The sequence below is a fragment of the Marmota monax genome, unplaced genomic scaffold (genome assembly GCF_021218885.2).
Source record: "Marmota monax isolate L192 unplaced genomic scaffold, Marmota_monax_Labrador192_F-V1.1 WCK01_AAM20220418_F8-fsc00026, whole genome shotgun sequence".
Lineage (NCBI taxonomy): Eukaryota > Metazoa > Chordata > Mammalia > Rodentia > Sciuridae > Marmota > Marmota monax.
In genome coordinates this window covers 13,184,917-13,210,115 of record NW_026693108.1, presented here as the reverse complement: position 1 = coordinate 13,210,115, position 25,199 = coordinate 13,184,917, and the positions used below count along the sequence as shown (strand labels likewise).

Below are 25,199 nucleotides of genomic sequence, written 5' to 3'. Positions count from 1 at the left end.
TAAAGCTTTTCTTCGTAGACCATGCCCAGTGGCTTCTGACAATCCCACGAGTGGCCCCTGAGTAAGTGTCATGTTTATTTTTCTTTAAAGGTAACCGTATGTCTCTTTTACTTGGGACTGTTCAGAGTTATGCCTGTTGTCCTCCACATGCATCTACAGTACCCCTTTCCATCTCAAAAATATCTCAGTTTGGATGATAATTTTTTTTTGGATGAAAAATTATATGTTCACTCTTTACTCTTACCTTAAATTCTGTTTTTAGAATCTTGACAGAAAATTTCATTTTCCCATATGATTTTGTGTTAACTAGTCTAAATAAACAATTTCTTTGACCTTGTCAGAACCTCTACTGCTTTTGTTAATTTGTTAGTCCTCATGAACTGGAAATTCTGCTCAGTTTTGAAAGGGAACATCTTTCACTAAGTGTGCTGGATTAAAAGTGGCCACAGGTTCTGTGATACAACTTCCATTGAGAAGCAGAAAGTATTTTATCCCTCTTTTGTGTCTACGTCGAACAAAAGTCTGGCAGAAGTGATGCGAAGCCAGTTTGGGACCTGCCCTCTAAAAGAACTAGCAGTGTCCACCTATGTGTAAGCCTGAGATGACTTGTAAGAAGGCCAGCTCCCCTGGGAATACGTGCTAGGGGGAGGGAGACGCCTTCTAGATGTTTCTGCCATTGTGCTAAGCCTGAGGTAGAGCCAACTTTGAGCCTTCAGCGGAGCCCCACTCCCCCTAACTGAACCTCTGGGTGACCCCAGTTAGTATGATGTGGAACAGAAACTCGACCAACTAAATTCTGCCCAAATTCATGACCCACAACATTATGAAACAGAAAAATTATTATTTGAAGCCATTAGCTTTTGGGGTAGTTTTTAATGCAGCATTTATTAGTTTGGGTTATTTTTTCAGTAAACATGTTGATATTTTAGAAATTGTTTTGGTGAAAGAGTACTATTGACTCTCTGAATTTCCTCTTAAAGATCTTTACAAAAATATTTGTTGAAGATGAATAAGTGATACTTGAATGAATGTATCTTAACTCTTAAAAGGTGGCACCTGCGTTCTGCCCCTGCAATTTATATATCTAATGTTGTTCTGCTCTTGCCCACACGACTATGATTTGAAGGTCACATTTAATTTTATGAAGAAGATAACATATTAAGGTTATGTATGCCCTTTGCAACTGCTTATAATAGTTTGTATTGCCTTCTCCCTCTTCACCCATTATGTATATTGTTTATGACAATAGTTGACAGGGCTGGGGCTGTAGCTAGGTGGCAGAGTACTTACCTAGCATGTACGAGGCACTGGGTTTGATACTTAGCACCACATAAAAATAAACAAAGCATTCTGTCCATCTACAACTACAAAAATTTTTTTTTAAAAAAAAGTAGTTGACATATTCCATTTATGTCAACAATCACAACAAAAACCTATGTATTTGGTGATACTCTGCTCTAATTTTGGCATTCAGCACCTGAAACATAGAAAACACCAGTTAATATTTGTTGAATTTATGAACAAAGTTCCCTTTAGGTCACTGGGTTCTGTCTTTTGACCATCCCCCCACCTCTAAATCTCGGGAGATTCTTTACACCTCAAATCAATTTGAGCATTCCAGCATCTAATGCAAGGAATAATTAAAATGAATAAAGCATTCTGGATAGCACTGGCCTGGTGACCTTTGGATAAGTTTTGCATGTTACTTGAAACACTGTGGACTACATGAAAAAACTTGTCACACTAGAAGACTCGTTATCTCTATTTTGTGTGTCTATAAGCATCAAGAAGCAGTTCCAGCATGGGGACATAGCAACATATGAAACATTCATGTGTCTCACCATCCTTAGTCTCAGATGTAACTCAAAAGGCTGCACAGCTTGTTTATGGCAGAAATAAGACTTAAACTCAGAACTCCTAATACTGTATAGAGTTGTGGTGGTCGGTCTGTCTTTCTTTGTTTTTTTTTTTTTTTTTTTTTTCATTTTTTCCCTCTTTTTTACCCCACATGGTCTTACTAGCACTTTACAGCTATGGTTCTGTCTAGTAATTTAACAGCTGTAGTTCCTATCTAGTGACTGAGCAACTTTTGGAGCAGAAAGATCAATGGAATAAGGAGAGAGACTTGTATTTGGAGAATATATAAATTGTCAACTTATAATATTAGAGGGGAATGCTACGTATTTTCTTTTCTCAAGTCTTCCACAGGGATTAATGGCTTTCATATTTGGTTTCCATACATGGCTGGGGAATGGAAGCCAGATACAGGAGATAAAATACTAAGTAACAGTTTTGGTACATTTTTATAGCTTGTATCACTACAATTAAGATTCTAGAACTGACTTGCTAACAGATGGTTTGAGAAAATTTAGAAAAGAATAATTAGCATTTCTGTAGTATTTTACAGTATCCATAATACTTTAATGGATAATTCATATAAACTGGTTGGCTCGGAGTCTGGCACATACCAGGCCCTCTATATATCCTAGCTGTTATTAGTAATGTTATTATCATCCTCTTTCTTAATATATTAATATTTTTGTTTCAAATATAAGAAGACTGAAACTCACAAAGGTCAGATCACAGACTCATGGAAGCAGAGCTGGGACTTCTAGGTTCTCCAAATCCAAATCCTGTTCTCACTGGCTTGTAGTGCACTGTATCTTGATTTTGGCCATGACCTAGGGGTGGGCCTTTACCTCGGCATTGGAGACCCACCACATAGTTTCACAGGGTAGGTGTGGGGGTGGGGGGCATATAAGCAGTATTTTGAGATAATTATTGTGAAAGTGGTATATAAGGAAAGAGGGTTGAGAAATGGAGATGAGACCAGTTAGAAAACTTGCAGTACGTTGGGTTTGAGTTATTTTGGAAATGAAAAGCTTTTTGTAATGAGTTTGAAAATGAAGCGAGAGTTTCTCACATCCAGTAATTCCTGCTCTGCCCTCCCCTGTAATCACTGCCCAGTTAGACCTGTCCTTACAGCTTCTCCCATCACATACCTGATGGCGATTAGAGGCTGTTGGAGCCTTGGCTTCCCACCCACTCTCCCTTGTCCCACACTGTTTCTAACTTCTTTGACTATAGTGTTGGCTTGAACTGTGCCAGAATATTGGTAACCTGCCACTCTCTTTTGACTGCCCTCAAGGGCCATACTCTCTCCTTTCTCCCCTGTGCATTTGCTTGCTTTTGCCATCTGTAGCCTGATAGTTCTGGTTTAAGTCTAAAGACCTTTTTAATAGACACCACCAGTGAATCTCATGCCAGTGACCCAGCCAAGTACAACATGTCATGTATAAATTGATGTGCTCTTCTTCCTCTTCTGAGTTTATCACTGTAAAGAAGAATGTTAACTGCATTGTTGTCATAACCTTAGTTTTCCAGAAAGCTGTATTATAGAAATTCAATGTTGAGGCTTTTTAAGGAGTTTTATTTGGTGCTATTTGTTCTTAATGATTTGGAAATGCATATTTTGAGATTCTGTTGTAACAGTACAATAAGTCTCCCAGATAAATATTTTTCTGTTTGTAATTTAAAAGTTACTGAAAGTCTTAGCTCTTCCAATTTTGAAACATCTTTAAGTCTTCTTCATTTAGGGATAGCTTTAAAAAAAAAAAAAGTAAATGTAATTGAATCTTAAATGTGTACCCTATGCATGTGATTTTCTTTTTTTCTTTTTTGTACCAAGGATTAAACCCAGGGATACTACATCCCCAGTCCATTTTTTTATTTTTTAAATTTTGAGACAGTGTCTTGCTAAATTGCTGAGGCTGACTTTGAACTTGCAATCCTTCTTTCACAGCCTCCTGAGCCATTGGGATTATAGGCATGCACCACCATGACAGGCCAACATGTGAATTTTTTCATAAACATTTTTGTCAAGGATTCTGAAATGAAGGGTTCTGAGAAGATATGTACTATAGTCTAATCCAGATATAAATTTAGGTTAACAGTTCAAATGGCTTGCATGTTCCTAAACCCATAACTCAATAGTAGTCAAGCCTGTTTTTGAATGCACAGGTTTCAGATTTCAGCTCTCACTGAAGATTAATGCATGTCTTACTCTGAACACCTTCTGAACACCTTCTTCCTTTGGATAGATGAAAGCTATTTGCTCTTCCTTGTGTATGTGCCCAAGCTTGGGTTTCCCCTGCTGTTTAGATAAGAAGCAGCATGCTTTGTTGGCAGATTTTTAAATGATGTGTTTTTGATTTGGTGACTGAAAGTCATTAAAATGTCGATTTTAGCTACACATGTAGGTACCAAATATAGATCAACAACTGCTTTCTGCCATCATACTTTGGATATCTTAAATATTATGTATTTTGAGAGAGAGAGAGAGAGACTATCAACTAGTTTATTTAGACAGTTCGTGCATTTGGTTTCTAAATGACAAGGTTTTAGGCTTCTAGTTGCAAACACTTCTTTACAAATAACACATTTCTGCATGGGTTGTGTTTGCTTCTAATAATAAAAGACCAAATTAAATGTAATCATCATTATATTTTCTCTTTTTAACAGACTTTTGGAGTGCTGTGGTATTTTGATACTCATGAAAGGAATTGTGAACGCAGTTTATAGATCTGAAGGTGGTGAAAATGTTTCAAATTATTATCATTTTTATTTCCAGTAACATGCTGTCCTTTAATGTTAGTATTCTTTATGCTTTTAATCTTTAGCCACTGTTTGATATAAATTAAGTAGTGCAAGACTTGGTCAGAATTTAAAATTGATTGGCATTGTTGGAGAGTAATAAACTGATCAGCCTGATCATGCAGCTTACACAGCTTAACCACCATTACTCTCATGTAAATGTCCCCAGTTTGTCTTGAAGTTTATTCTGCTTAAATGAGGAAATTTTTTATTTACTTATCTTTCTGATTTTTTTTTCAATTTTTTAATTGAGGTATAACTTTTGTCCTCTCGAGCACAAATCTTGATTTAGTTACACAGTGTGCATCTAGCTGTGTAACCAAATCCTAGATGAAGACGTAGGACATTTCAAGCAACACAGCAGGCTCCCTCATGTTCCCTTCCAGTTACTTTCATATGCAGAGACCATCATAGATTAGTTTTTCATATTATTGAACTCCTATCTTTCAAGTCCTCCTTTTGAGATTTACCCATGTTGTTGTGAGTAGTGGTAATTAATTTTCTTTAATTGAGGGGCGGTATGCCCCTCATGTGAACGCACTATGATTGTTCCTTTGATGGGCATTTGGGTAGTTTCTAGATGGGGGTTACTATAAGTAAACCTGCTGTGAACATCTTAGTGCATGTCTTTTGGTGAATGCATGTACACTCTGGCCATATATATAGGAATAGGATTATTAGTTCATAAATACATATGTCCAGTATTAGTAAATACTACTAAATGGTTTTCCAAAGTAGTTGTAACCAGTTTGCTTTCCCACTAGTAAAAGTTAAAGTTGCTCCACATCCTGACCAACATGGATATTGTCAGTCTTTTAGCTTTGGCTAATCTGGTGGGATTCTAGATATTTCATTGTGATTTTAGATGTTGTTTCCCTGGGTGTAAAAATGTTGAGCACCTTTTCATATGCTAATGGTTATTTGGGTGTCATCTTTTGCCCATCTGAAAAATTGGATTGTGTTTTTTTATGATTTGTAGACATTCCTTATATTTCTAGATACATCCTTTATCATGTGTGTGTGTATTTGCATATGTATATATATTGCAATCACCTTTCCCCAATCATTGGCTTACCTTACCTTTTCACTTGCTTAGTGGTTTCTTTATATATATATATATATATATATATATATATATAAATTTTGTTTATTTATATGGTGCTAAGGATCGAACCCAGTGCCTCACATGTGCGAGGCAAGTGCTCTGCCACTGAGCCACAACCCAGCCCCAGCATAGTGGTTTCTTTTAGTGAGTAAATTCTTAATTTTAACGAAGTCCAGCAAAGCACACACACACACACACACATTAAAAGAAAGAAAGAAAGAAAATTTATAGCCACGTTGTTTTGTTTTTACCTTTTTGCACTAACTGGAAACTTAATTGTAAAATTTCCTCCTTTTATACTTAAGTCTTTATTATTATAAAGCATAATTTACATGATTATCATACCTTTTTAAAATTAAGCTTGTATAATTGTAGATTCACATGCAATTGTAAGAAATAATGTATTCCATGTACCATTTGCCCAATTTTCTCCAGTGGTAACATTTTGCAAAACAGTAGTACAACATCATGGAATACTGACATTGATCTAGGACATTTGCATCTCCACAGGGTCACTCAGGTTTCCCTTTTGCAGCCATTCTAACCCCGTCCCCAGCCCAGCTCTGTCTCCTCTCCCCATCCTTAACTTCTGCCAACCATTTGTTTTTCTTTTCTGTAATTTTGCCATTTCAGAAAGTTTTATAATTGGAATCATATAGAAATGTAACATTCAGGGACTGGCTTTTTTCTATCAGCTAAATCCATGGAGATTTGTCCAACTGTTACATGTGCTAATAGTTCATCCCTTTTTATTGCCAAGTAGCGTTCCTCAGATGGATTTGCCAGTTTTGCACTTGTTGAAGGATACCTTGGTTATTTCTGATTTGGGGCTGTCATGAATAAAGATTTTATGTGAACAGAAGTCTTCTGAAATAAATGCTCAGGGGTATAATTTCTCACTCATATGATAATTACAGGTTTAATTTTAAACCTGCCAGACTGTTTTCTAAAGTGGCTCTTCTCTGTTACACTCCACCAGTGATGTAGGAGCAGTCTACATTCTTTCCAGCCTTGCTGTCATTTTGGTATTGTCTCTGTTTTTTATTTTACATATTCAATGGGTCAAAATATCTCATTGTGCTTTTAATTTACATTTCCCCTAATTCCCTAACATATTTTAGGAGCTTATTTTCCATTTAATTCCTCTTTAGTGAAATGTCTATTCATTCCTTTTTCCCATTTTCTAATTGGATTGTTTGCTTTCACTGTTGAGTTTTAAGAGTTCTTTATGTATTCTAGATATTAGTCCTTTGTCAGATGTGTAGCTTGAAATAGTTTGTCCCAGTCTGCATCTTGTTCTTTCAGAGCAGTTTTGATTTTGATCAAATCAAATTTATCAGATTTTCATTTTATAGATTGTTTTTAATCTCAAGTGTAAGAATTCTTTGTCTAGCCTTAGCTCAAGAAAATTTTCTCTTGTTTTTCTCCAAAAGTATTATCATCTTACATTTTATGTTTAAGTCATGATCCATTTTGAGTTGACATTTGTATAGTTAGTTTAACTCGACTAATTGTTCCATGCATTTGTTGAAAAGGCTATTCTTCCTTCATTTAATTATTTTTGCAATTTTATTGAATGTTAATTTTCATATTTGTATAGGTTTATTTCTGGGTTCTTTTCTGTTTCATAGATCAATGTCTGTCCTTCAGCCAATACCTCACAGTCTTGATTACTGAGCAGTATATAAAATGTGTTGAAAGTGGTGTAGTGATTTTACCCATTTTATTCTTCCTTTTCAAAATTGCCTTTCATGTAAATTTAAGAAAATTCTTGCTTTTATCTAAAAAAAATTAAAACCTTGTTGGAATTGTGTTAAGCTTATATATCAGTTTGTGGGAGAATTGACTTATTTCCTATGTCAGATCTTCCAGTCCGTGAGCATAATATGTCTTTCCATTTATTTAGGTCTTTAATTTCTTTTCTCAGGAATTGTATAGTTTTGGCATACAAGATCAGCACATGGTGTTTAGAGTTATGCCTGTATGATTTTGGAGTTGTTGTCAGTGGTATCATTTTTAATTTCATTGTACATGTTTATATTGCTACTCTGCAAGAATATTTTTGATTTTTGTGTGTTCATTTCAATCTGAACTCACATGTTAGTTCTAGGAGAGGTTTTATTTTTGTTTTGTGGGAGATTCCTTGGGATTTTCCAAATAGATAGTCAATGTCATCTGGAAATACAGTTTCACTTTTTTTTATCTGGCTCATATGTCTTTATTTTCTTTCCTTGAGTTTCTGCTTGTGGAATTGGCTAGGGCTCCCCATGCTGTGGAGAGTAAGAGTGATGCTAGTGCATGTCCTTGCCCTGTTCCTGGTCTTAAGGGGAAAATGGTCTTTCACCACTAAGAATGATAGTAGATGTTCTTATCAAACTGGGGAAGTTCCTTGCTATTCTATTTCTCGAAGAGCTTTGATTGTGAACAGGTATGGTGTTTTATCATGTTTTTCAGTGTCAATCAATACAATCGTGAGTTTTCTTCTTTAGCCTGTTCATCTGGTAGATTCTTTGATTTTGTTTCTTTTAAACCAGATTTGCATCCCTAAAATAAACCCTACTTGGTCGGGTAGGGTACTGAACACCTGTTCTCTAGCTCACACCAGGATGATGATATTGCACTTACCAATTCACTGCCCTCTCCTCTTCCGAACCCTGCTTCTCAAACACCCAAATTTTCTAAACTCTCCTTTTTAAATTTGAATGCTTGGCCTGAGGAGAACATAATTTTGAAAGGGCCCATAGTGAAATATACCACAATAATTACTTTTTCTTTCTTAAGAGGGCCTAAAAAGAAAGTGTTGAAGTTTTTATTTTCTTATATTATCCCTTCTATTAAAAAAGATTTGAGGCTCTTTGTTGATCAATATAATATTTTCCCAAGATTTCTGAAGACTTAATCAAAATAATAATTCTGAAATAACATTAAAAAGATAATTTATTTTTTATTATTAATTTTACTATTAATTAATTAATTAATTATTTTTTTAAACTAACTTTTAGAAATGAAAGAAATGCCCAAATGTTTGGTAAAAGTTGAAGGTTAAAATCCTGTTCTCTTTCTATTAGTAGAAATTTGTGGGGGGAAAAAAAAAGCTTTCAACAAGACAAAATTTGAGAAGTAAATGATTTTTTTTTTTTTTTTTTTTTGTATCAGGGATTGAACCCGGAGCGCTTAACTACTAAGCCATATCCCGAACCGTTTTTACTTTTTATTGTATTATTTACTTTTATTATCTAATAGGTGGGTTGTCTGTTGTTTGTTGATATCTCCACCCTCAGGATGGTGAAGGTTATCGGGTGGGAGGATTGGTCTTAGGGGCCGAGCTCCTGGAAGTGGGGTATAGCGCTTGCCAGTCCCTGATGGGAAACTGTAGCCCAAGGATCTCCTTTGGGGACCACTCATGTGATGTCTCACTAAGTTGCTGAGGCTGACTTTGACTTTTTTCAAAAAAAAAAGCCTGTCTTACTGCTTCTACTGGAATCCTCCTGCCTCAACCTGCCGAGCTACATGTGTGAGCCACTGTACCGGCAAATGATTTTTATCTTACACAATAAAAAGTTTCTATCTTGAAACAGCAGACATCTTTTAAAAGACTCCCAGATAATCAGTACAGACAGCTGGAGAAATCCAGAAATAGTCTTAAGGTCTATATGAAGTAAGTTGACCAATTTATTAGCACAAGTGAAAAATTAAACTTTTATAGATTATTCACCCAAGAAAGGAAATAGCCACTTCTATAAGAAAGTAATTATTTTGTGAAGTTTAAGCTAGTACAGGTTATTTTTAGCGTACTTATTAAGAACTCCATGATACACTATTTCTTTGTAAGTTGTGATTTGTATAACAAATACAGTTTTCAAATACGATCACAGTGCATTTGAAACAGCAGGTAATAAGAGGCATGTAGTATTTCCCCTTGGTAGTCTAACATTTTTAGTCCTGAGATAAAGCTATACTTGTAAAATTGATAATTACCTATGAATCATTTTTTATTCTGTGTGTGTGTGTGTGTGTGTGTGTGTGGTCTAAACCACTCCCTACTCTGTATCCCTTAACCAGTCCATTATCATATCTTTGTGCTGCCTCCAAAATCTGTGGTCACACATCCCATAACAACGTTTTGGTCAGTGATAAACCACATAGAGGATGGAGTATACCATAAAGCGCAAGTGAGTAGTTAGCTGTACCATCTAGGTGCATTCGGTGATGAAATCACCCAGCAACTCATTTCTCTGAACAAGTCCCCATCACTGAGAGACATGTGACTCTATTGTACTTCTTTCCACAGTCATTGGTCATCATGCCAATTCCAGTCCCCATCATCTCTTACCTAGAACACTGCATCATCGCCTGTCTTACTGCTTCTACTCTTGTGCATCTAAAATCCATTTTTTCTCATTAACCACAGTGACCTGTTGTCACACATGCCATGTATCTTCCGTGCTTAAAGACCTGCAGTAGCTTTCTCCTGTTCTCAGAATCTGTGCCTTACTTTAGTCAGTGAGACTACACATTCTTTCTTCCATTATCCTTTCTGTTTCTCTTGCTCTTCATGCTGTCTCCCAGCTGTTCTCCTTTTTCTTATTGAATAAACCTAGCACTTTCCTTTCCTTTTACATTTGCTTTTCCTTTTGTCTAAAATATTCCATCCCTAGTTTTTTCTTATGGCTAACTCAACTCTCAACCTTCAAATTTCTGCTTAGAATTTACTTCCTTTAAAAATCATTTTTTGCTCACTTCATGAAATATTGGCCTATCCATGTTACTATATATTAATCATTATTTTCTTGGTAAGGACTACCATATCTTTAGTTATATTATTTGCCTGGTAGATTAATGGAGAACTAGGAAATTAATTCATGAAAACCCGTGAACACCAAATTTGTAACATAAAATATGAATAAGCTGGGCATGGCAGTGCCTGCCTGTGATCCAAGCAGCTTAGAAGACTAAGGCAGGAGGATAGCAAGCTCAAAGCCAGCCTCAGCAACTTAGTGAGGCCCTAAGCAGCTTAGCAAGATTCTATTCAAAATAAAAAATTAAAAAGGACTGGGCTGGGCACTGTGCGCATGCGCACACTGTAATCCCAGTGGCTCAGGAGGCTGAGACAGAAGAATTGCGAGTTCAAATCCAGACTCAGCAATGACGAGGTGCTAAGCAACTGAGTGAGACTCTGTCTCTAAATAAAATACAAAATAGGGCTGGGGATGTGGCTCAGTGATGAAGTACCCCTGAGTTCAATCCACAGTACCAAAAAAAAAGAATAATTTCTGGACTAGAGTTGTGGCTGAGTAGTAAAGCGTTTGCCCAGCATATGTGAGGCACCAGGTTCAAGTCTCAGCACTGCATATAAATAAACAGATAAAATAAAGCCCATCAACAAATAGAAATACATATTTTTAAAAAAGGCTGAGGATGTGGTTCAGTGATAAAGCACCCCTGGGTTCAATATTGGTACTGGGGAGTACCAAAAAAAAAAATTGGCTAGGGATATAGCTCAGTGGTAAAGTGCCCTTGGGTTCAGTGCCCAGTACACCGCCCCCACAAAAGATAGGTGTATATGTGTGTGTGTGTGTGCATGTGTGTGTATATGAATATATATGTGTGAATTATCTCATATATATCTAAGCTCAGACAAATGAACCAAGTATGGAGAATAAGGGATGATTTTAAAGGCAAAATTTGACCAAAGCCCTGAATGGTAGTTTTCATTTATATCTGCCTACATCAACCCCCACCAAAAGACTATGTTATCATTTTTGCTTTAAGCATTTATGCATATTTTAAAGAAACTTAAGAGGAGGAAAATGTTATACTTACCCAGATATTTACCATTCCTGAATGATGTTAATTTTTTTCAGAAATTTCATTTTTCCTTTGATATCACTTTTTTTTAGCCTGAATAGCTTTCTTTAGCATTTATTTTAGAACAGATTTGCTAGTGATAAATTCTCTTATTTTTCCTTTATCTGAGAATGTTCTTATTTTCCCTTGAGTTTTGAAGAATATTTTTACTGATACAATATTCTGTTGATAAGGTTTTTGTTTATTCTTTTGGTATTTTAAAGGTATTGTTCCATTGTCTTCTGGCATCTGTGGTTTCTGATAAGAACTCTTTGATTATTTTGTTTGTTCTTCCATAAGCAATACATTTCTTTTCTTTGGCTGCTTTCAAGATTTTATCTTATCTTTGGTTTTAGTAGTTTGATTATGCTGTGCCTCACAGTGGTTTTCTTTTAATTAATCTTGTTTGGGACTCACTGATCTTCAATAATTTGTAAAATTATCCTTTCCACTAAGTTTGAAAAGTTTCCAGCCATTATTTCTTTTCATTGTTTTTTTTCTTTTTCCTGAACCAGTCTATTTCTTTCTGTCGTCTTCAATGGCATGCGTATTAAATGTTTTATATTTTCCCACAGATTCCTGATGTTCTGCCCATTTTGTCTATTTTTCAATCTTTTGTCTCTATTTTTCAATCGGATAATTTTTATTCTCTATTTTTAAGTTCACCAGCTCTTTCTGTCTACCCCATTCCTCCCGTCCAGTAATGATTTATTTCAAAAACTATAATTTTCAGTTTTATAATTGTCACTTGGTTCTTGTTTACACTTTCTGCTGAGAACATCTTATCTTTCTGTTCCTTTCAAGAGTGTTTGACTTTACCTCAAGGAACATAGTTATTCCAGTTGAGTGTCCCTTATCTGAATGATGGGAACCAGAAATATTTCACACTTCAGAGGGTGTTTTTGTTGTTGGTTTTGGAATATTTGCATAGGCTTTACTGGTTGAACATTCCTAACCCAAAATAAAAAATACTCCACTGTTGTCCAAAGATTTTCAAATGTTAGAGAATTTTGGATTTCATATTTTTGGATTAGGGATGCTCAAACTGTACTGGCTTCTTTAAGATCTAGGATGTAAACCTCTATGTTATGTCACATCTATTGATTGTCTTTACCTTTGAGAATTAGTGATGTTTTCCTGGTTCTTTGTATGTTTGGTGATTTTAGATCCTATTAGACATTTTTTAGTATTATGTTGCTTAGACTCTTGGTCCTGTGGCAGTCTTCTGGAAAATTTTGGGGTTTTTAGCAGATAACCAACACACTTCAGTTCAGAGTGCAAACTCAAGCTCTCCTTCAGGAGAATATTCTCGTGTCAGTCTTGTTTTCAAAACCTTCACTGTTGTGTCTTGTGCATGCACCACTCTGGAGCTAATTTGAGACTCAAGCAGTGGTTTAAATTGCTGTTCAGTCCTCAAAACCTTTATTATACTCCCTTTAGTCTATCCCACTCATACAAAAATCATTTGAGCTCATGTTGATTAACACAGAATTAAGAATCTCTTTCTCTACCTCTGTCCTCTCTTAGATTCCTCCCACATGCTTCAGACCGCAGAGGCTCATTTTCCTGCCCTTCTAGCCAAAAATGTGGTGTTTCTTTCAGAGTTTTAGCTTTCTGCACTGCCATATGGTCCCAAAAGTGGGCTCATCTTCTAGGCAAAATGGGGGGGAGGGGAAGGAGAAAGAGAAGGGGGAAAATACCCTATGAAATTTAGGGAGCCCTTTCCCAGTTTCATTTGTCAGAAAAACAGATTTCTTTTTTATTTGATTTTAGTATTTTGTTCTGAATTTTTATTTGAAATCAGCCAGAGATAAAGACTTTAGTGGACTTCTGCCATTTTGGCCATAGACCTCAAGTGGCTTTTTAATGCAGCATTTAATGTGCCTGTGAGATGCATTTCTATCATCAGTTGGTCCATGTCAATCAAACTGGTAGGAATCTGCTTTGGTACAATATCAACTGTAGTAATTTCTATGAAAGCAGATTATTTTACACTGGTATGATATCTCTAATATCTTTGAATATTTTCTTGGTATTATTACTCCTGGTACATAATTTTTACATAACATTTACAAATTTCTCTTGGTTCCTCTTCAGCATGCATTCTGGAACAAAGAGAAAGAGCAAAAGACTCTTTCCATTATTCAGTTACTCAAACAGCCCTATTTCAGTGGAGTATGTAGTCACTTCAAAACAAGTTTGGAAGACGAGGCCAGCCTTATTTAGTGCATGTTTTCTACTCTTAAAAAGAGTATTGATGTTTCTGCTAGCAAGCTGTGGTAGAAGCATTCGAGTGCTAGCCAGAAGCAGTCCTCTCTTCAGATCTCCCATAATGCTTTCTGGGAAGATTGAAAAATATCAATCCTGAAGGTGGAGAAACAGCTCTGAAAACTTAAGCACTCTTGGTTGTAGTATACATTTCTGGATGTCCACTGAAGCTGTGTGTGTGGACAATTTGATGCACTCACCTAGAAATGTGGTTTTTCTGGTTCACAGAGTATGCAGAAGTTACATATATATGTATATATACACATACATTTTTCATGTCTTTGAGATAGAAGTCATACTTTTAGGTAAGTTCATCAGATTGCTGTTTATATTAGAGAAAAAGTGGTTAGAGAAGCTTTATATGACACTAAAAGGGAAAGAATAACTAAATTATGGTACAGTTATGGATTCTATAAATTGGAATACTATTCAGCCATTAAGATAGTATATGCCATTTATTGAAATGGAAAACTCCATAATATTGAGTAAAAATTGAAGTTATCAAAGTAATTGCAATATTTTTTTATAAAATGCATATCTGAATTTATATAGATGTGTGTAGGAAAATAGTCTGAAAGGATATACAACAAAAAATTTATAGCAATCATTCTCACAAAAGTGAAATTGAGATTGTTTTCCTATGTAAATATTGCTAGGATTTTTTTTTAATCATGATAATGTTGTTTAATTTGTGCAGAGAAAAGAAAGAAGAAAACCTGTTTTTATTTTGGGGTAAAGAAAAGGTTTCAACTGTGGTCTAGGCCAAACCTGACCATGCAGGTGGCTCTTCTCTAACCATTCTTCTTATTATTTTTTTTAATCTTGCACAAAAAAAGAAAAGAAAAGTTTTCTACTAGAGGGCAAAAGAACTAGGACGCATGAGCAGGGACAGGGTGTCACAGACCACATCTCCTTACTCAGGGGCAAAGTTGAAACTCTGACTTTTATCACTAACATTTAACAAAACTGGAAGAAAGGAGAAAGCAGGTTGCCTTTAGGCAAGGTTGTCATGAAAGTGATTGAAGCATCAGGCGTTTTGACTTTTCTCCTAGTCTGAGGTTTTAACACTGGGTGGAAAGTTGAACAAGGGGACTTGGAAAAGCCTTTCTGATTCTCATTTCTCAATTCAAAGAGAATTGTACTTCAGCCTGCATATGACGAAGAATACAGCAGCAGGACGCAATTCTCACGAAGGATAGCATTCTTTTTTTGTTTTGTTTCGTTTTTTGGTACAGGGGATTGAACCCAGGGGCACTTAAGCACTGAGCCTCATCCCCAGCCCTTTTTAAATTTTATTTAGAGACAGGGTCTCACTGAGTTGCTTAGCACCTCGCTGAGGCTGGCTTTCTGCCTCAGCCTTTTAACATGTCTCATGCCTTTAAAGGGAGAGCTGACAGTGGTGGCATCTGACTACAGTTGATCACTGGTGAATGAATGCGGAGGGATCCATTCTGCAGTTGCCACAATTTAAAGCCATAAGCTTTACACATGCAGTGTTTGAGGTCACAAGGTCATAGATGGGACCAGTGATTCCTAAACTTTCTGAAGCTCAGAGTCAGTCTTCAGAGCATGTGTGTATTATATTTCTTGATCCTTCAGATTTAGTAACTCCAGAGTGGGGCCCAGGAATCAGTATTATTCTTTAATTTTAGGTTGTTTTGATGATCAGCCAGGTTTAGATACTACCAGTATACATATGCACACACACATCAGGACAGGAATGAGATGGGAGAAAATCAAGTCCATTGATGACACATCAGATGCTTTTGAGGTATTGATATTTACAAAGCTGTGCACGGAGAGGACCATCAGTTCTACAACTAAGTGGGGTTTCATTCAACCCGTTAAGCACCCATTAAAAGAACTGTTTTCATTTATTCATGCTCATGAATACAATAAACAGTGTAGAGATTCATGTCAATAAAACAAATGTTTGTCCACAGACCATGAACAGAATTATTTGTTCATGATTTGGACAGCCACTGTCTGACCCTGGTCTTGCTCTTGAGGGCACCACCAAGGACAATATGCCATTGTTGAGACACCTGCTAATGCTCAATATGCAGGCAAGATGGATCCTGCTCACGACCAGGTTATCGATAAGACATTGATTTGAGTAGTTTGGGAATTTTACATTTTCGGTTTCATCTCCAGAAAGTTTAGAAAGAGCAGGGAAATAAAAACAGCCCACAAACTTGTTAATGAAAGTAGAACATGAAGTGCAAAGAACTGCCATTGCTGCTAAGTGCCCAGTCTTCCTAAATAATAAGAGCAGGCCCTGCCGTCTATGTCATATTTGTCTTCTGAGGCCACTTTTAGTGCCCAGATCCTCCATCCTGAACATGTTTCCCATACCACAGGAGCCCTGCAGGAGTTGTGAGGGGCTCTTCACATCATCTCACAGGCTGGTTTGCCCTTCCTTGAATCACCAGGCATGAGCACCAGCTCGCACAGAGTCGGAGCCACAGCCCACTTGGAGTGTTCTCCCTGGTCCCTACTTCTCACACCCTTCATTTCCTAACTCACATGCCACATTCCCAGTGGGGCCTGTGCCCCCAGCATGCTCCCTGATCTGCATTTCTGTTTTCTTTTTCCTTTTACCTTTTAGTAAACCCGTAATTTACTTACGTTTATTGTTGGTGTCTGTGTCCTCTGCTAGACTATAATCAGTGTGACATGTTGTAAGTGGGGACAATGGTACTAGCACATAGTAGGCTCTTAACAAATAGGTATGTGTTAAATAGAAGAATAAGTGTATGATTCATTGAGTGCTTACCGCCAGTTAGGTATGTCACATCAGTCAGTTTTCAGTGTGGCCTTGGGTATTCACTTAATTATAAACATCTCCCATAATTGTGTTAGAGCGACCTTGTCAGGGAAGCATGGCGGCTCAGGTGCTGGTACATCTCTGACTCCTGCCTGTGAGTCGGAGTGCCCTGGCAGCAGCTGCTTTACTGGTAGAATCGAAAACGCTTTGGCCCCACAAGAGCTCAGGAGGGTTCCCTAAATTTTGGCTTCGCTCCTGTGCACTTATCTCTTCTAAAGATGAGCCTGTTGGATGTTGTTCTTAGAACAGGACCCAGCCCTCAGCCATTAAGCTGGTAAATGATAGGTGTTGATTGTAGGTGTGGCCCCCATGTCTGTAGTGATTTTTAACCTCAGAGTTTCAGCCCATCTTGGAAAGGATCTAGTCCAGCTCCTTTTAGACTGTAAGACACTGAGGCACCAAGAGATTAAGTTAATCTAAATTCACAGCGCTAGCTAGAGACAGTTCTGAGACTGAAGTCCTGGTCTTATTTGGGGGTTTTAAGGAAACACCATGTTGCTGCAGCAACACCAGTTTCCTCTGTTGTTTCAGCAGGTGGCTTTGCCTCTTCTCACCCCCTTTCTTAGGGAGGATCCAGATTCTTCCAGATCTTACTTCCCAACCAGACCTTATCTGTCATGCCAACCCGAAGACTTCTGAGCTCCCTCCCCGTAAGTGTCAGTGTTGTCTTTCCTAAGTCCCCAGTGTTTTGAGAATGCTTCTCTGCTCTTCTTTTTCCTCATTACCATGAGGCTCAACAGGTGTGAGAGAGAAGGGACCGGCCAGTGTCAGGTGCTTTGGTATTGCTTTGAACTCTGTCTCTCTTGCCTAGTTTACCTCATTCCAGTTCCCTGACTTGCTTAGCTCCTCCTCAGGAACTTTACCACCTTTGATCAGTTTCGCTGGCTTCCTAACCCTTTGCCATTTCTCATTTCTTGAGAGTAAAGAAACATCCCCTGAAAAAAAAAAAAAGAAAGAAACACCACCCTGCTTTTGTCTAGTACTTCATTTCTTAGCATCATCTCATTTGACCTTCATAGTAACCTTGTGTGTTAAGTGGGAACAGATACTCTCCTTCCTTTTTCATTGATGAAGAAATGGAATACAGATAAGTGGAGGAAATGATTTGCTTAGTCTTGCCACCTCTCATTGGCAGGGCTGGGAGCAGAGCCTTCAAATCATAGTTTAAAATATTTTCTGCTGTCCCAAATTTTAATGTTAACAGAAAGAGAGACAAAATTTATCACCATCTGGTATTCTGAAATCTACATAATTTTTCCCCTAAAGATTGTACTCAGTTTTAAAAATCTTCTGAGGATATTAATCTGCATTTTTATAGTGTCTTTAGCATCTTGATTTTAGAAAAGACCATTGACAGCTAAGTTGTATATAGAATAGACAGGTTCTCTGATACTGACTGGGTTTTCATCTACATTATTAAATGTTATTATGTGGACCTGTGTTTGCAATGTTGTGGTGGTCCTTTTGAGAATAAGACTACTGGTAAAGTTTACTCAAATTCTTGGTTTAAAAAAGTTGTATCTTGGTTTAAAACTTGGTGTTTACACACGTTTGTATATTAAAGTTGTATCATACAACTTAATAATTTGATATTTTTGCAGGTTTTGACAATCTGCATATTGTAATGAATCCTGTGCATTTAAACTAAGAGTATAAGAAATATTTTCTCTTTCAGTATAAAACATGGTCTAATACTGCATTTCAACCCAGAAGTATTTCTTAAAGTATTTGTTTCTTAACTATAATAGAAAGTAATATCATATCTCCTTCCTCTTTATTATTAATTATTATTAACAGAAATTGAAATTATTTTTTAACTTAAATTCAACCAATACATTTTCCTTTATTGTATTAATGTTTGTAAGTTACTTCACTGATGAGGAAAGCGTGTAAAGCATGCTGAGCCATGTGAGCTTCCATAGGAGAAGGACATGCAGTTATATCTTTGCAAGTAAACAGAAGAGAACTGACATTGTGACGGGGCTGCAGCGGAGCTCCTCCAGCTTCTCTGCAGCACAGGTCAGTCAAGGGGGCTTATTTGCAGAGTAGCTGATGGGTGGTGCTCTGTAGCGCAGCTTCATTCTCTCTGCCAATTGTCCTTCCAGAGGCCAAGAGGTCCACACAATCATTTATATGTAAGAGTCCTAGAAGATGTTCAATGTCCTTGTGTCATGTGTTCAGAGCTCTCAGCATGATCTAAGACCAGAAATCACAAGATACAGTTGATAGACTGTAAATTCAGAGTCCTTTGATAGAAATTGGAGTTGTCCAGATCTATTTCCTACAAAATGATCATATCCAAATTCGAGATTTACCCTTGATGTTACTCCCACTCATTTTTAAGCTGTTGTTGTTTTAAATTGCTAAATGGCACACTGCCTGCAGTATGCCCTCTTGTTGAGGCCATTCTTAGTCTGATCTAGTGCCAAAGAGAAAGTGAGATTCTGTTGGGAATATGTTTGGTTTAGCAAATTAGAGTGAGTACAGAACCATCTTGATAGGATGATAAAATTGTTCAAGTACTATAGCAAACAGTAACTATCTGCCTATTATTCAGTTTCCTGAACAATGAAAACTGATGAATCCTGCCTCAGTAAAGTCTTGACTATGTGGTGGTTTCCTCTTCTTACAGATGAACTGTGTCTGGTCACATTTGGTATCACTAGTGTGCAGTTTTGCTATTCCCCTATAAATCAGAGATGCATTCTGCTTAGGGGAACACACATGGGTGCGTGCCCTCCCCAGTGCCCCCCCCCGCCATTTGTACTAGAAATCACAAAAAGCACACACACACAGAAAACCCTTTTGAAATGACCTTTAAGGTGAAAACAGTGGTCTTACGAAAATACATTAGCTGCATTTCTTAGATGATGCACAGTAAATGTGCAGATCAGCACCAGGTATTTTCCACACTATGACATCTGGAGCAGCCATTGTAAAGATAATCATCTTTATGTCTCAAAATAATTTAGGACCTCTTTTCTTTGTTCTTATCACCAGCTTTATCAATTTAACTTTTTCCAAACATATTTACTCAGAGACACTCTAGTTAAAAAGGAAAGAGATAAATAACATTGAATAAGGCTAATGATTGAAATGTGTAATACTTATCAGTCTAAAAAGAACCATAATTGTTTCTCTTTCAATTAACTAATTTGTAACAGTCTTTTAATAAAGAGATGAGATATTGTCATATTTGGTGGTTTTCATCTTAATGATTTCCATTTATTTTGGTTTATTATTTAGGGACTCTTAGAACATTATTGGTTTTGAATACTTACAGAATATAGTAAAATGCTGACAATTATAAATTGTTTGTTTACTCACTAAAGCTAATTATTACATGATCACTGAAATTTTGAGTGAGCATCTCTTAGAACAGAAAATATTTCAGATTAATCTAAGAGGAGTTAGTCTGAGATTCTGAGAATGATTTCCCAACTATATCTGGAAAGGTAACTTGACTTTTAAAGGATGTTTAATTGATTAATTAAAAACATCATTTTGAAAAACTCATTTTATGATCCATTCTGAGAGCATCTTCAAAATGCCCTCAGGTAGGTGTCAAGCCAAGTAGTGCAAATACTTTTTCATGCAACTGAAGAGACCATGGTGGAATTTGGTGGGAAAAGAGAAAATTAATTCTACCTGTGTAACTTCATGCTAACTGCTACGTTATGTGTGTTTTGTTTGTTTTGTAGGTATGAGAAAGTGCCAGTCATCTTGGTTGGGAATAAAGTGGACCTGGAGAGTGAGAGAGAAGTGTCCTCCAATGAAGGCCGAGCCCTTGCGGAAGAATGGGGCTGCCCCTTTATGGAGACTTCTGCCAAGAGTAAAACAATGGTGGACGAACTCTTTGCAGAAATCGTGAGGCAGATGAACTATGCTGCTCAGCCTGACAAAGATGATCCATGCTGTTCTGCCTGTAACATACAATAGCATCCAACTCTGGCTGTCCTGGTCAGGATTTGCCCGGTATCGTAGGCGATAGAAACTTCGTCTACTCCATCACAGAGTTGGCAGGATGCATAGTGTGAATCTCCAGTGCACTGCAGCTCTATTCACAAACGAGCAGTGACTGTCAGCCGATGTCTCTGAGTACATTTGGGTTCAGTACCTACAGTTTTCACCATCGTCCTCAGTCTCCTTTGTGCATCTGCAACTTGAAGGCATAGCCCATCCATCTACAGGGTGATCTCGTTTGAAAACGTTGACGGCGTTGTCGCCGAGTTGACAGAAGCACCTGTTGTATAAATTTAAAATAATTATGAGGGAGAAAACAGAAGAATTCCTACGACCACTTAACAATTAAAATATTTTGTCTTCTTTAAAAAAAATAAGTAAAGGAGAAATATTTTCCTACGAGAGTACTGAATTTCAGGAATCGGGATGGAGTCTCTAACAGTGAATTCCATCGAGAGAGAGAACAGCTGGCCTGCCCACAGCGTCGCAGGGAAGCCTTGCTCAGCTGACACGTTTCTGTCTCTCAAAGTTGACGCTTAACTATAGATGTTCTCCTAATTTGTGACATGGAACTAACTCGTGCATCAATCCTTGATAGAGAAAAAGTCAGAACAAGGTTGTGTGGAAATCCAGTCTGGCTCTAGAATCCGTTCAGTCACCTGCTTGGCCACAGAAATGGAGGCCGTCACGAGGGTTGGATCCGAGTGAAAACTCCCAGCCCAGCCTCCGTTGCCCGAGCAGGGCTGGTCTTTCCTTACTGAACAAGAAGGAAGCAGCTGAGGGGGAGATGCCTAGCCTTACTAACAGCAGCACTGAGTAGATGACTAGCACCACCACGAGAGGAAAATGAAGCCATGTTGCAGCCACAGGTTCCCGTTCGCAGAAACCGCACAGGACAGCACAGATATCTGGCATTTTTACGTTCGTTAAAGCAGCCAATTCCTCCTTGCCTTTAAGGGCTCTGGTTATGATGTGACCTTGGCTAACCTGCTCTGGAAATCCAGTTTGCTGTAGCAGAGCTTTATTGCAGGCATTTAAAAAATTGAATAACCATGTGAAATAATTTGGGCTTAAAAGTAGAACATAAATTATAGAGTGGAAGGTTAGGGACAAAAAGCCTTTTATCTTTAATTTGCCTGGAGAATTCTATAAAGGTTTTCTTATAACAATTTTGCCCTGATTACTGAAGTGGCAAATAAAGCTAGAGTGAATATTTTGTTTTGAAAAGGTGCGCAAGCTCTGAATTTTTGGTTTTCATAGCCGTGAAGTATTTATCATTTGCATGAGTAATGGCACAGGAAAAACCTATTCCGGAGTTTTACAATCAAGTGTAGAAGGGTTTTCACCTCACTTCAGAGTTAGAAATGCTGAAGAGATTATCTCGGGCCCGCCCTCTGGAGATAAATTTGGCCTTCAGAACTGCAATATCACTGAGCCTGCAATATACCTACCACCCCACATTTTCTTGGTTTCAGTCTTGTGCAAGTAACCTCTGGTCTTATGTGTGTAACTGAGGGAAGAGTGTGTGTTTGTGTGTGCATGTGTGTTTATCGTTCCTAAGAATTTGGCACAAGTCGGAGATAATTGCCTATACTGAGAATCTATACTGCAGAATATAGTGTATTGAGAACATTTTTTTCTTTGAAATTATTTAAGTATCTTTTATACATCATTGAAATCGTGGGTAGCCCCCGAGTGTTTAGTAACTGGCATTAAGCTTACAGATAGAAATAAAGGTTGATAGTATTTTTCATAGAGAAGAAAACTGAAGAAATAATGTGGGTGAAACCAGGCCGTGGTTGTTAGAGAAATCTTTGAATTGTGAATATTTACATTCTTCAGTATAATTTTTTATAACCTTCGATTGTGAAGCACCTTGTTTATAGGGCAAAAAGTTTTAATCAATTTTCTTGAAACAGATTTCACTGTGTAAAAATTGATTTAACTCAAACACATAGAGAAATCAAAGATTCAACAAGGATGGTTTATCTACTGAAGTAGAAATATTTATTAATGAATTGGTTGAGTTTTGAAGCCTCTAACTTCTAGTAATGATCATTTTCTTAGAATTTCATAATTCATAGCAATTTATGATAACTAAGACTACATATTAGAATCAGCTGTACAGATTCCACGTTTTCTATCATGGATTGCTATGCAGATATGAAAAATAGGTGAGAAAATGAGAGGTCTGGCAACATGTTAGGTGGAAAAGGTGAAAATTTGGGGCTTCCTGAGAAGGGTTTGTCAGACCAGGTGGACTTTTACCATAAGGATATTACTAAAAGCTGATTCGGCTCCCTGACCAGTGTTGCCACGCAGCCCTCTGTGGGAGTGACAGAGCATAAGTGGTCCCTGAGCGGGAGTCCCTCCTCTACCCTGTCAGCCTTCCTCTGGCAGGAATCCAGCTCGGCCTGAATGAATGTGTTTGCTGAGATGGGAATAAAAAGCTCAAGAACAGAAAGATTACACTTGTTGGCACATGAAAAAAAAATAGTGGCTACAGAGGAGAGTTGGTGACTGTGGGTCACTATTTATTTTATGCCCTGATCAGACTAGCAACTACTTAAGTGGAAGTTTTTCTAACATGCCTTAAAAATATTATGGTTTGATCCAAAGACCCACTTTTTCTTTAGCTCTTGTGATAAGGTTTTCTTTTGTTTTTGACTTTGATTCAAAGGCAGCATATTTTTAAGTTCTTTTTCTTTTAATGTTGCAACTTTGGGGTTCCTTTAAGCTGTGATAGTGATGGTAACTGATGCCTTTCATTTTGTTCAGCTTACACAAAACAAGCCAGCATCTGATCAGAAGTATTACATAAAAATCTTCCCTTAAACTATTGAAAGGTGCTTTGATGATTTTCCCCTTCGGTTTGTAGATTAGGACTGAACTTTTGCAGTTGCCATCATTTTTTCTGTGGTAAAACTACTGATATTTGCTTTTCGGTATAAAAGAATGTTGCCTAAGAATGTCTGGTGTTTGTTTTCAAGGGTGGATTTTCCAGTGTGAATGTTGTCAGTATCTGAATGTGAAAGTGTTTTGTTTTGTCTGTTGCTGTTGGGTTTTTATTTTTTATTTTTTTTTATTTTATTCTTATCAATAGTCCTGTGTTAGCGCTGGTTAAGCTTTAATTGTCTCTTTAGCCAATCAGATGTTAAAGACTATGGGGGTCTTTTTCTTGTTCTTTTTTTAACTTGTCATTGTGCATCTATTAAATCTTGATCAGGGTTTCAAGAATGACTGCAGTAGGTTTTGAAAACAGACTTGTCATTATTGATTTGGGGTTTCCCAGAGATATAGTTCACAGTTAATTGTTCAACTCTAATACAACTGACCATTTAAAATTGAACAACAGTTTATTGTTTTGTAACAATGTCAGTTGTTAAACCTTGACATTTCAATTAAAACACGAATTGTAGTTATAACTCAATGCAAATTCAACAGTTGTATTTGGAGTTAAATTATTTTAACAAATAAATTTATTTAATGAAACTCTTGGTTTTGTTTTTTTGTTTTGAACATGCTCATGAGTGAAATTATTTATTTCATACAGAAACAACTACGAATTTGTCATGTAATGAATTTAGTACTCTTCCTACAGAAATATTTAAGCTGAATTAAGTTGAGAATTCATCAAATAATGGTTGGCCATTTCTATAACCTTGAAAAATAAAAGTAACAGGAGGAAAAATTTTAAATGAGTCATTTTGAATGAATATAAATGTATCTTTATAAGTGATTTTTTTATGATTGCCTAATGCTAAAGTTAACAGAATTTTTCTAGATAATTAACATTAATTAGCAGTTGGTTTATGATCATGCCTACATCACCAAAATGTTTCAGTGTTCTAGTGACAACCAGAGGCTGTAACAGGTCATGTGGGTCTGCAGGGCCAGAGGCTGGGGCTGCTGGCTCTGCAGGGCTGTAGGCCGCCTGTTCTATATGGGGCCCTGTGAAAGTTGACAGATGTTAATTGTATGCGGCCTTCAGCTGCTGCGATAAGGCTCCCATTCATTCCCTCAGCCAATTTAAATGATGCCTTTTGGTTATGTTGCCTTCAGACTCTGTCAAATGCCCTGGCAACATTCCACCAGTTGAGAAGCTTCATTGTTTTAGAATATAAGAATAATCTGAATGAATATAACAGAGGCACTGTAGACAGAATCTCAGATATTTAAAAGAAAATGTGCCTCTATTTTAGTAGTTAATATCTGCTGGTTAGCTTCATAATCTCATTTGAAGTTTTCATAAAGTATTTATAACTATCAAAGAATAATATTTTAAACTTATCTAATTATAATTTCAATTGAGAAAATGTCTTTAAAGCTGAAAAATAGTATTTTGTTTTGTTTTCAATACTAGAGATTGAACCCAGTGGTACTTTACCACTGAACTACATCCCCAACCCTTTTCATTTTATATTGAGACAGGTTCCTAGTTGCCTGGGATCACAGGCATGTGCCTCTGTGCTCAGCCTGAGAAATAATATTTTGAAATTCGCTCAAGTTTTACATTTATAGTTTGTTAGAGTTCCA

General features: G+C 37.0%; 1 protein-coding gene across 1 annotated transcript in view; it reads left to right on the top strand.

The window, feature by feature from the left end:
• Rap2a (RAP2A, member of RAS oncogene family) overlaps positions 1 to 24,155 on the top strand; it is a 36,710-nt gene extending 12,555 nt beyond the window's left edge. The window contains exon 2 of the mRNA XM_046454966.2: positions 20,402 to 24,155. Within this exon, the coding sequence (XP_046310922.1) occupies positions 20,402 to 20,639 (238 nt within the window). The 3' untranslated portion in view covers positions 20,640 to 24,155. The remainder of the gene's footprint in view (positions 1 to 20,401) is intronic.
• Positions 24,156 to 25,199: the final 1,044 nt, after the last annotated feature.